The sequence below is a fragment of the Bufo gargarizans genome, chromosome 5, assembly GCF_014858855.1.
Source record: "Bufo gargarizans isolate SCDJY-AF-19 chromosome 5, ASM1485885v1, whole genome shotgun sequence".
Classification (NCBI taxonomy): domain Eukaryota; kingdom Metazoa; phylum Chordata; class Amphibia; order Anura; family Bufonidae; genus Bufo; species Bufo gargarizans.
In genome coordinates this window covers 393287617-393300780 of record NC_058084.1, presented here as the reverse complement: position 1 = coordinate 393300780, position 13164 = coordinate 393287617, and the positions used below count along the sequence as shown (strand labels likewise).

General features: G+C 40.5%; 1 protein-coding gene across 1 annotated transcript in view; it reads left to right on the top strand.

The window, feature by feature from the left end:
• TMEM196 (transmembrane protein 196) overlaps nt 1-13164 on the top strand; it is a 69500-nt gene that overhangs the window by 43520 nt on the left and 12816 nt on the right. The window contains exons 2-3 of the mRNA XM_044295543.1: nt 1435-1491; nt 5916-6158. Of these exons, the coding sequence (XP_044151478.1) occupies nt 1435-1491; nt 5916-6158 (300 nt within the window). The remainder of the gene's footprint in view (nt 1-1434; nt 1492-5915; nt 6159-13164) is intronic.

Here is a 13164-nt window from a genome sequence, read left to right as displayed (position 1 = left end):
TGACTGGCTGCTTACTGAACTGTATACACGGTGCTCACAGTGTTTAGGGAGACACGGCTGAAACTGCCTCGGCCTTCATTATAGGGAGTCCAGTTGTCACTGACAACCAGAATTCTGCTCCTGCAGCTGTATGATCTCTGTGTGCATCCTACAGTACATGCAAATCCCCCACTAATATAAATGTATCCTGTCCAACAGATAGCACTTTCCACAAATACCACCATTTAGCATAACAGTAATTTTCTGAAGTTATTAGCTTACCATTGCGCCCTGTGGGAAATTGGAGCCTTGTAACGTAGGAAGCCTCATTGGTGAGAACAAGGGGCGTGGTCAGTGTCACATGATCTGCTGATGTCAGGACACATCTCACCGCCCTTAGGCATGATGGGACAGTAGACACATGAGCAACCAGGAAGGTGGATTCAAACATGGGGGATAGGAGAAAACGGTGAATGAGGCAAATTTGAAAAAAAAATTAAAAATAAAAAGCAATCCAACGAGGATCGGGTAATAGGGTAATTGATGTAAATTCGCTTAAGAGTATAAAGTAGTTTATAGCGGCAGTCCACAAGTAGATAACTAACGAAAACCAAACCTTGACAAAAGTTTGAGAGTCAGATCTGAAGGAAAGCCAAGATTGAACAAGTCACTGCTTTCTGGCTTACGACACCAAATCATGTTTATTTGCCCCATTAAAGCATATGCATGTCACAGAACGGGGTCTCCTGCTCAGATCCTTCTCTATGAGTCACAATGGAGATCTGGTCTACAATAGTGGCTCCCATTAGAGTGGACTCAAAATGTCTCCGTGAACGGCCATTCATCTTATAAGTCAAACAGAAAAGGGCTGTCTCTGTGTACTGACAACTAACATCTGTCTGGTAAATCATTATAACCACGTTCTTGAAGTTTCAACTATTTTCTTTGGTTACAGTTAAATGTAATAAAGCTAGACATTTTTGCATTGTCCTATGTTTAACTCAAACCCAGCAAAGGATTTTAAAGGGAACCTGTCACCAGGATTTTGTGTATAGAGCTAAGGACATGGGCTGCTAGATGGCCGCTAGCACATCTGCAATATCCAGTCCCCATAGCTCTGTGTGCTTTTATCGTGTAAAAAAAACGATTTGATACATATGCAAATTAACCTGAGATGAGTCCCCTATGTGAGATGAGTCAGGGACAGGACTCATCTCAGGTTAATTTGCATATATATAAAATAGGTTTTCTTTACACAATAAAAGCACACAGAGCTATGGGCACTGGATATTGCAGATGTGATAGCGGCCATCTAGCAGCCCATGTCTTCAGCTCTATACCCAAAATCCCGGTAACAGGTTCCCTTTAAGAATAAAAGAGTGTAAAATAGAAAGAACAGACATTTTGTCCACCTGATGTGAGACTTCTCGGTTAAATTGTGTTTCCTCTTTTTAGTTTCTAATTTGTGGAGTCTGTGGAGTCTTCTGCGCCAAAAAGAAATCGGGACTCATAGTAAGTGCCTAATATGTAAGTGATTTCTATGTGTGATGTAAAAACCTAAAAAGGTTAAAGGACAGTAAACCTAGAAATGAATGATAAAAGTAAACTGTAGAGATAAAGGGCCAGATTTATCATGACAGCTCACTCCACTTTCACATATGGCTAAAGTCAGTTTTAGCCAAGTCAGATTTATGATCGGCCCTTTAAGACTGTAATAAATGTGGTTTGACGGTAGCAGTTTATCCGTCAGTAAGCAGCTTTACAAAAGTCGCACATCTTTACGAAAAAGTTGCACGTTTTTATGAAAAAGTCGCATGTTCTATTAAAAAGTCTCATAAGATAAGCATGGTCCTCACTGGAGTGAAATTGCGACTTTTTAGCGACTTTTTAAATCGTCACAATAGTAAATCTGTCAAGAGATTCATTTACATAAGAAAACACGCCCACTTTCAGAAAACTGGCGAGCATAGCGCAGAGCAGAAAAAAGTCGCAAATTTTTGCGCAGTTTAAGCGATTGCGCAAAAATTTGCGACTTTTTCACTCTATTATTCTGACTTGAGCTAATGATAAATCTAGCCCAAAGTGTAGTATAGGGTGTATCTGCCGGTCAATGGAGAAAGCAGCCAAGGGTTGTCCATACTGAAGAAATCCTTGAGCTCTATCGTGCGGTAAAAGCATGGTACTGGAAGGTCAGATTCTATATTCAGAGCCCCAGTGACATACAAAATCAGAGCAGGATTGTTAACCTCCTTATGAGGCTATTGCCAATATGGATTGTAGCAACTACAAAGAGAGGGGTTCCTTTTGCATAGTGATGGATAATCCCAGTAGTAGTGATGACCCATAAAGGGAATGTGTCACTAGTGACTTCCCTACCAAACTGTTTCTATAGATACATAGCTGTAGTTCACCTGATTAAAATACAGTTTTTCTTTTGTTGATCTGAGGCTCCATTCCCGTGTTTTGATACTTTTTCTTAATATGCAAATTAGGCCTATAGTGCAACAAAGGCGTCAGCATTGCTCTTGTTTTACCCAAGCTAGACTTTTTTCTGTGGTCACCCCCTCCCTCGCTGCTTTGCCACTGCCTGGCCCTGTCAATCAAAACTTGGGAACAGAGCCCTGGATCAACAAAACAAAAATAGTGCTTTGATTAGGCGATCCAGAGCTATGTGCCTATGCAAACAGTTGGATAGGGAGATTCGCTTTAACAATGCCCCCAAGACTACATTTTATAAACAAAAGAAAATCATAAACTGCAAACATCAGGGGAAAAAAAATTGAAAAAATAGAAATAAAAAAAACAAACATAAAAAAAAATGTGCTGTTTCCTAAAAGCCGAAATTAGCAGTGCCTTCGCAGAGGACCTATCAGCAGGATCTACCATATTAAACTAGGTATGGTACCCAGTAGGGTTGATCTTGCTGATTAAAATGTTACCTGTCTTGTGAAGATCAGATGAGTAAAGACTTTTATTCTTTATGCAAATTAAGGCTTTAGTGCACCGAGGGATATGGCCAGCACTGGAAAGCAGAGGAGCTGAGGTGCACCGAGGGGCTAGGCTGCATCCCTTTGGGCACTGAAACACTCCTTTGCAAAAATAATTTAAAAAATTATTGGGAAGGATCAACCGATTTTCACAAGACAGGTAAAATTTTATATGGGGTCGTCTGCTTTGTTATATTAATGATCTATTCTCAGGATAGGTCACCTATATCAGATCAGCGGGGGTGTAACTGTCGGCACCTCCGCTGATCATTTGTTTAAAGATAATGCAGAGCTCGTACGAGCGCTGTGTTCTCTTCACTGTTTACCTGCTAGCCGTCCAAACTGCAGTAGTGTGCAAGTGTAATTACAACTATGCCATCCCATTCACTTCATTCTGTTCAAACACTACAGAGCCGTCCATACAAGTGAAAGGGACGGCATAGTTGTAATTACTAGTGTTGAGCGCGAATTTTTTTCTCGAATATCGCAACTTCGAGATTTTGCGAATATTTAGAATATTGTTCTATATATTTGCAAAATCGAATATTCTTTTTTTTATTTTTTTATTGTTATATTTTTTTCTTTCCCACTTCCCTAAAGTTGTTCTTACCTGTCCTTTGGATTCCTGGCTTCCTGGCTGCTCCAGTCAGTGCCCGTTGCCGCTTCTGCCGACTTCCGTGCTCATGGGGCGTCCCCATCACCATGGGAACGTCTCCATATACTAGAATGTACTGTCGGATTTGAGAATTACGTTGAAATCACAATCCGATTAATTCAAGTTATAATAATCGAATTGCGATTTCAACTTAACACTGCTATATTCCATATTCGTTAATTCTAGCCTAATATGGAATATAGCAGTGCTAACTTAGCTAAGTTGAAATCGCAATCCGATTAATTCAAGTTATAATAATCAAATTGCGATTTCAACTTTTTACGTATATTCGTAATATTGCTCTAACTTCGTCTTTTAGAATATTCGGAATATTCTAAAAGACGAAGTTAGAGCAATATTACGAATATTCTAAAAGACGAAGTTAGAGCAATATTTAGAATATTCGTAAAATACACATATAGATTGTAATTTAGCTAATATACTGCTATAGTAATTTTTTTAATAGTGTACATATTTTACAAAACTTAAGTTCAGAAGAGGCAAAAAAAATTAGAGAAAAAAATGCATTATAGCACTATATTAGCTAAATTACAATCTATATGTGTATTTTACGAAATTTCGTAATATTGCTTTAACTTCGTCTTTTAGAATATTCGTAATATTCTAAAAGACTAAGTTAGAGCAATATTACGAAATTTCATAAAATACACATATTAGCCTAGCCATAGTCAATTAGTCATAGGAACATTGCCTTATACTATCAAAAGAAAAAATCGCAATACGCGATTAATTAAATCACATATTATTTGCGATAATTGGAAAAATTACTAATATTCGATTTCGACGAATAATCAAACGAATATTCGCAAAATATCGCAAAATCGAATATGGCACCTCCCGCTCATCACTAGTAATTACACCTGCTTTCTGCTGCAATATTACTGAGCATGGTCAACTATAGTAACATAGTTTATAAGGATTTAAAAAAAAAGACATATGTCCATCCAGTTCAGCCTGTTATCCTGCAATGTTGACCCTGAGGAAGGGGGAAAAAAAACATTACAAAGACAATTTTCCTAATTTTAAGGAGAAAATTCCCTTCTGACTCCAATCAGGCAATCAGAATAACTCCCTGGATCAACGACCCCTCTCTAGTAGCTATAGCCTGTAATATTATTACTCTCCAGAAATACATCCAGGCACCTCTTGAACTCTTATAGTGAGTCTTATAGCGAGTTCACCATCACCACCATGGTTGAGCGAAGCACGCTTCAGATCATAGATCAGAAGTCGCTTCATTCAAAACTTCATTTAAATGCTATATGGAAACCCATCTCGGTACAATGTATGGGTTTTGCAAAGGTGAAATTCATTATGTCCGAAGTCTCGCGAGACGTCGTTTAATAACTTTGGACTTTGATTATTCAACTTGAAAATAATTTTAAAACTGGAATCCGAAGTAGGCTAAGGTACTGACTGGTAACACGGTACTGAAGCCGACTACAGATTGCAGTTTTAAAATGGTTTTCACGTTGTATAATCGAATGCTGAAGTTCTTCACCGAAGTCTCATGAAGTTCACCTCTGCAAAACCCATACATTTGAAGGCTGCACGGAGACAGGTCTCCATACAGCATTCAAACGATGTTTGATCCGAAGCGCATTTCGCTCAACCCTAATCACCACCTCCTCAGGCAGAGAGTCCCATAGTCTCACTGCTCTTACCGTAAAGAGTCTTCTTCTACCCAGTCCTGGGTATAAATAGATGATGGGAGAGATCTCTGTACTGACCCCTGATATATTTATACATAGTCGTCTTTAAGTCGTCTTTTTTCTAAAGTGAAAAACCCTAATTTTGATAATCTTTCAGGGTACTGTAGTTCCCCCATTCCAGTTATTACTTTAGTTGCCCTCCTTTGTACCCTCTCCAGCTCTGCTATGTCTGCCTTATTCACAGGAGCCCAGAACTGTACACAGTACTCCATGTGTGGTCTGACTAGCGATTTGTAAAGTGGCAGGACTATGTTCTTATTACGGGCATCTATGGTCCTTTTCATGCAACCTATGATTTTATTGACCTTGGCAGCAGCTGTCTGGAACCTTTTTCTCCAAAATGAGACAAATCACCAGCCCATGGATATTTTGGAGCTACATTCTATTTCTTCTACTTGTTTCTGTTTCTTCTCAAATTATCTCTTAAAAGGGATGGTTTTGAGTTTAGTAAATAATTACATATTACAATTTTATATCATTGATCCTGTTCTCCTTCTATTAGCTGCATTTTGGTCTTGCAGAAATGTACTGATCCTTGTGTCATTTCTTTCTGCCATGCAGATGATTCTTTTCTCTGCCTGCTGCATATGTGGACTCATCGGAGGCATCCTAAACATCCAATTTCTACGTGCCCTCACCAAAAGATCCTCATTGCATCTTGCCTCGTTGTCCCTTGCATGTATTGGCATCAGCGTTTGCACTATATCTACATGGCTTACCTGTCGCCTAGCCAGTTATGAGCAAAGGAGGATGTTTTTAGAAAGGGAACACTCGCTTCATCACTCTCATGAAATGACAGAAAAGGTAAAAGACTTGGGTAAAGACTTCCTATTTTATTGCTTGTGTTGCTTACTATATATATTGTACTAGCTGAAAGACCTGGCTTCGCTCGGGTATATTCTATCTATTTCATTTAATGTTTGTGTGTGTCGTTAAAAGATATCAACACTGGCCCACTATAATAGTGAAATCTACAGCACCCTGCCCCCTTAACACTGAGCCCCCCACTGTGCCCCGTCCCTTAAAATTGGACCTCCACAGCAGCCTTAACTTTGACCTTTACAGCAGCGTTCCCCTTTAACAGTGAGTTTCACAACACACCACACCCTTGACATTGACCCCTTAACACTGCCCTTCATAGCGGACCACCCCCTTAACTGTGACCTCCACAGCAGCTGCCCCTAGGGTAGCCAGAGGTCAGTGAGTGTGAGCTGCAGGAGGAAAGTCACTGTCCCTCCCAGCGATGCAGCTGACAGAAGTTGATTTTTAACTTAATTTTTTCAATACCTGTCAGCTGAGGAGTGGGAGAGGGCGTGGACTAACCAGATTGGGGCGTGGCTTAGCGGGACCTAGAAGTTGATTTTTAACTTCATTTTTTCAATCTCTGTCGGCTGAGGAGTGGGAGGGGTGTGGCCTAACCAGATCAGGTGTGTGTCCTTTTGAACAGCTCACTCTAAGACAGCAGTACAGTGCTGTCTAAGTGTGAGCTGCAGGAAGAAAGTTACCCTCCTTCCCACCCCTGCAGCTGACAGAAGTTGATTTTTACCTTCATTTTTTTCAATTCCCGTCGGCTGAGGAGTAGAAGGGTATGTGGCCTAACTAGATCAGGGGCGTGGCTTAGCGGGACCTGGGAGCGTGGGTTTTAAGTTCGTCTTTTGAGGGTGGACACATTGTGGCAGGGAGCATGTCTGGGCTCCTTCCTGCAAGAGTGACGCCCTTCTGGGCACCATACTGGCTCATTTGTATGTATACTAATGCCAGAAGTCTGACTAATAAAACTGGTGAGCTGGAATTAGTGATGTGTGAGGAGGACTATGACATAGTGGGAATAACTGAGACATGGCTGGATGATAGCTATGACTAGGCAGTTAATGTACAAGGTTACAGTCTGTTAAGAAAGGATCGTCAAAACTGGAGAGGGGGGGGGGTCTGCCTTTATGTAAAGTCCTGTCTAAAGCCCACACTTCATGAAGATATAAGTGAGGGACATGAACATGTGGAGTCACTGTGGGTAGGGATACATGGAGCTAAAAACAATAAATTATCAATAGGAGTTTTCTATAAACCACCTTATATACCAGAGTCCACAAAAAATCTACTACTAAACGAGATAGACAAGGCGGCAAATCATAATGAGGTGGTTATTATGGGGGACTTCAACTACCCAGGTATAGACTGGGAAACTGAAACTTGTATATCTCATAAAGGAAACAGGTTCTTAGCAATAACCAAAGACAATTACATCTCCCAACTGGTCCAGGACCCGACTAGAGGGGGGGCCATACTGGACTTAGTATTAACCAATAGGCCTGACAGAACAACAGACGTGCAGGTTGGGGGACACCTGGGAAATAGTGACCATAAAGTAATAACCTTCCGATTATCATTCAAAAGAGCGTTTCTACAGGGAGGAACAAAAATACCAAACTTCAAATAAGCTAAATTTAGTCAACTAAGAGAGGCCATAGGCCTAACTAACTCGGACAAAGTCCTCAAAAATAAAAATACAGCCACAAACTGGGATATCTTTAAAAGCATCCTAAAATCTCATTGTGATAGATACATACTGTATGGGAATAAAAGGTTAAGGAACAAAAATAAACCAATGTGAATAAATAGAACTGTAAAGAAAGCAATAAATGACAAAAAGAAAGCATATAAATCACTAAAACAGGAGGGTAGCACGGAAGCACTGATAAACTACAAGGAAAAAAATAGAACATGTAAAAAACAAATAAAAGCAGCCAAACTAGAGACCGAGAGATTAATTGCCAAAGAGAGTAAAACTAACCCTAAAATGTTCTTCAATGATATAAAAGTATAATTCTGAAGGTGTTGGTCCTTTAAGGAGTAATGAGGGGGGAGTCGCAGAGAGCGACGAGGAGAAAGCAAACCTGTTAAATATTTTTCTCTCCAATGTATTCACTGAGGAAAATAAACTGTCAGATGACATGCAGAATGTAAAAATAAATTCCCCATTAAAAGTGTCCTGTCTGACCCAGGAAAAAGTACATCAGCGACTTAAATATGATTAAAGTAATGTCATAGCCAGACCCTTATTTCTGATATTTGCGGACTCTATACTGACAGGGAATGTCCCACAGGATTGGCGCATAGCAAATGTGGTGCCAATATTCAAAAAGGGTCCAAAAACAGAGCCTGGAAACTATAGGCCGGTAAGTTTAACATCTGTTGTGGGTAAACTGTTTGAAGGTTTTCTAAGAGATGTTATCTTAGAGCATCTCAACGGAAATAAGCAAATAACGCCATATCAGCATGGCTTCATGAGGGATCGGTCATGCCAAACTAATTTCATCAGTTTCTATGAGGAGGGAAGTTCTAGACTTGACAGCGGCGAATCAATGGATGTCGTATATCTGGACTTCTCCAAAGCATTTGACACTGTACCACATAAAAGGTTAGTATATAAAATGAGAATGCTCGGGCTGGGAGAAAACGCCTGTATTTGGGTAAGTAACTGGCTTAATGATAGAAAACAGAGGGTGGTTATTAATGGTACACACTCAGATTGGGTCACTGTCACTAGTGGGGTGCCTCAGGGTTCAGTACTGGGCCCTATTCTCTTCAATATATTTATTAATGATCTTGTAGAAGGCTAGCATAGTAAAGTATCAATTTTCGCAGATGACACTAAACTGTGTAAAGTAGTTAACACTAAAGTAATAACTGGAATGGGGCAACTACAGTACCCTGAAAGATTATCAAAATTAGGGTTATTCACTTTAGAAAAAAGACAACTGGGGGAGATCTAATTAATATATATAAATATATCAGGGGTCAGTACAGAGATCTCTCCCATCATCTGTTTATCCCCAGGACTGTGACTGTGACGAGGGGACATCCTCTGCATCTGGAGGAAAGAAGGTTTGTACACAAACATAGAGGATTATTTACGGTAAGAGCAGTGACACTATGGAACTCTCTGCCTGAGGAGGTGGTGATGGTGAGTACAATAAAGGAATTCAAGAGGGGCCTGGATGTATTTCTGGAGCGTAATAATATTACAGGATATAGCTACTAGAGAGGAGTTGTTGATCCAGGGAGTTATTCTGATAGCCTGATTGGAGTCGGGAAGGAGTTTTTTATTCCCCTAAAGTGGGGAAAATTGCCTTCTACCTCAGTTTTTTTTTTTTTTTTGCCTTCCTCTGGATCAACTTGCAGGATGACAGGACGAACTGGATGGACAATTGTCTTTTTTCAGCCTTATGTACTATGTTACTATGTTACTTATTTGCATACCAAATAAACTGGATTTTCAGAGGATAAAAACATTGATTGCTGGAACAAAAGCACATCTTGAAATTAGGTACTAAGTGCTATTAGGTTATGGCTTTACTTCAATAGTGATTTCCATTTAAGCTCACCTACAGCAGTGAAGAAAATTGTCTGGTGTAAAGCTGTGTGTATGTGGAGACTGGCCTTCGAGCTTCAATTGGCTGATAAGGGTCATGTGACCAGGCTTCTATTGGCTAATGCATTTATTGGGAATATCTCAGGAACGGTACGTGCTAGAGAGCAAAGACCTGGTCTAAAACCTTCCCGGACACCTGATGTACATGTGTGCCATATTTCGTGATTGTAAATTTGACGGTTTGGATTCCTTTAGTAGACATACTTACATACACACACACTCAGCTTTATATATTAGATTACTAGTTTAAAGGGGTTGGCCCATCTCATACATTGGGGCATATTACTTGAATATGTCACCAATGTCTGATAGGTGCGGGTCCCATCTGTGGGACCCCCAACTATCTCTAGAACGGACCCTGCAAAGTGAATAAGAGCAGACCGCACATGCGAGGTTGTCCTCCTTTCATTTCTATGGGAGTGCTGAAAATAGCTGAGCACTGGTTCAGCTATTTCTGTTAGCCCCATAGAAGTGAATAGAGCGTAGGCTTTGCTTGCGCTGTGCGCTTTCCATTCATTTCTATGGGACTTCTGAAAATAGCCAAGCATGCAGCACAGCTCAGATATTTTCATCAGTCCTATAGAAATTAATTGGGGGTGGTCCACTCTCCATGCGTGGTCCATTCTACTTTACTTTGTGTGCTCCATTCTAGAGATAGGTGCAGGTCCCAGAGGTGAGACCTGCACCTATGAGACATTGGTGGCATATCCTAGCGATATGCCACCAATGTGTGATATGGGGTCAACCCCTTTAAGGGATCTTTTACACCTAATGATGAAAGAGACAATGGTCTGTAAAGGTACCACCGATCAATCAACATCCCAGCAAAAAGCCCACTTCTGCGGCACCAAAGATCCTTGTTTGCTGACATTACCCTGTGCAAACAGGAGATGTACTGGCAACGATATAAAAAGAAACTAGTGAACAAAGGACCATAATAATAAATGTCCCTTCCTCTTTTACTTTATATTGGGCCGTGTGAAAGGCCCTTTAAAAGAGCGCTGCAAGACTTGTATGTTGGCACTCATTTATTTCCCACCATCAGCCCATGTAAGAGGGTACCTAAAAGAATCATTCACTACAATGGACCGCTATAACTTTTGGCATGTTCTACAGAGCCAGTGGCACTGGGTATAATGCTGTGTAGTGGCTTTCTATGCCACCATATTATAAAGGTATTCTCTGTAATATGGCAACTGATGGAGCACAGCTCTTTTTTTTTTTTTAATCTACGGTATATAAATCAGACAAAAATAAACCTCTCTGCACATAGTTACCAACAGTCCAGGATTTGTGGGCACCGTCGCTAAGTTTCAGACAGTGCAGGCAAATTTGAGCAGTCCTGAGCCAAAAATGTAAGCCCCACCCATAGGTGGAAGGTCCCGCCATATCTGTGGGTATTCTCCCAAAAAGAATGTTGCTAAGTATGTGGATGCCTCTTTAAAATTGGAGTCACGGTATTGCTTATATTCCTCCATGAGTGCCATACTATGGAGCTTGTAGGAAGCTGGAATATAGTTGTATTCATCATTCCCAAGTCTGATTGTGGTGAACATTGTATCCTGCAAACCCAGACTTGAAGAGGATTTTTAAGTGCACAATTTGATGACCTTTGCTATTCACATCAGTCAGTACATCAGCGTGCATGTTCCTTAGAAGTTACGGGTCTCATTCAGCTTTCTCTTCCATCATATATGACTGTAGTCATAGATTGTCTGTGGTATGGCAGGGAACATGAGTACTACTACTGTATCATTTCTTCCAGACAGGTGATATACTGTAGGTTACTTCACTTCTGGTTTAGGGGGCAATATCCTTGATGTCAATAGTCTAAGACTACTGGCTTAAGAAATCAAACATACGATGGTATATTATCTTGGGGAAACATTGGTAGACTGACCAGTTATAGGGGTCTCCCATACACAACTTTTATCATCTTTCCACAAGATTGGTGATAAACATATGATTGCTGATCATGATAATGGTGGTCCCTGAGTCCCTTGTGTATGGGACTACTCTCAAGCTCCATCAAAGTGAGTGGAGCAGAGGTCACACATGTACATCATTGATATATACACACAAGACTCAAGGATCTCCACTCTGCTTTAAAAAAGTAATTTTCAAATAAAAAATATGGGTTTAATTTAGTCCTTTAAACCGCTTGTCATCGCAGACATTGGTGGTACATTGCTAGGATATGCCACCAGTGTCATAAAAGTGCAGATCCCACCTCTGGGACCTGCTACTATTTCCTGAATGATGACTTTAAGGCGGAGGAAAGCACACATGCGCAGCTTGTGCTCCATTCAATTCTATGGAAGTTACAAAAACTGTCGACCAAGTGCACTAAGCTATTTTGGATGTCCCATGGCCTCCTGTCCATTACTGCTGGAAATAATGGAGCCAGTGCTCGGCTAATTTGGAACACCCACAGAAGTGAATGGAGAGCGGCTGTGCTTGCGCACTGCTCTCTCCTTCACTTTGTGAGGTTCGTTCTGGAGATAGGACTCAGAGTTGGGACCTGCACCTATCTGACATTGGTAGTATATCGTAGCTATATGCCACCAATGTCTGAGACAAGACAACCCCTTTAGGTCTCATGCTCATGACTTAAAGGGGTTGTCTCACTTCAGCAAGTGTCATTTATCATGTAGTAAAAATTAATACTAGACACTTAGGGTGGGTTCACATCAGCATTATGTAGTCTGTTATGGATTTCCGTTATAACATGGTTATAATGGAAAATAACGGAATCCATAAGACGGAAGTCAAAACGGAAGCCTTTAAGAGGCATTCCGTTTTGATCCCTCATAATAAAAATATGGGCAGCATAACAGGTCTATTATGCAGGAGTCCAGTCCTGCATAATGGAAACCAGGAGGGATCCGTTATGCTGGACATAGACTTGTATAATGACGGAATGCAAAACGGAAGCCATTAAAAGGCATTCCGTTTTGCTTTCCATCAAAATAGAAGTCTATGGGAATCATAACGGATCCGTCTGGTTCCCGTTATACAGAACGAACAAAAAAGTCCTGTCGACAGGACTTTGTGTTCCGTCTTGCGTAACGGCACCCAGACGCATCCGTTATGATTCCAATAGACTTCTATTATGACAAATCAAAACGGTTGCCTCTTAAAGGCTTCCGTTTTGACTTCAGTCTTATGGATTCCGTTATTTTCCGTTATAACGTAAAGCCATAACGGAATATATAGCGCTGATGTGAACCCACCCTTACAAATGTATTGTTATTATCCATATCGTTTCCTTTGATGGCTAGACTGATTTTTCCATCACATTATACACTTTTAGTTTCCATGGTTAAGACCACCATGTAATCCAGCATCGGTGGCCGTGCTTGCACACTAAAGAAAAAA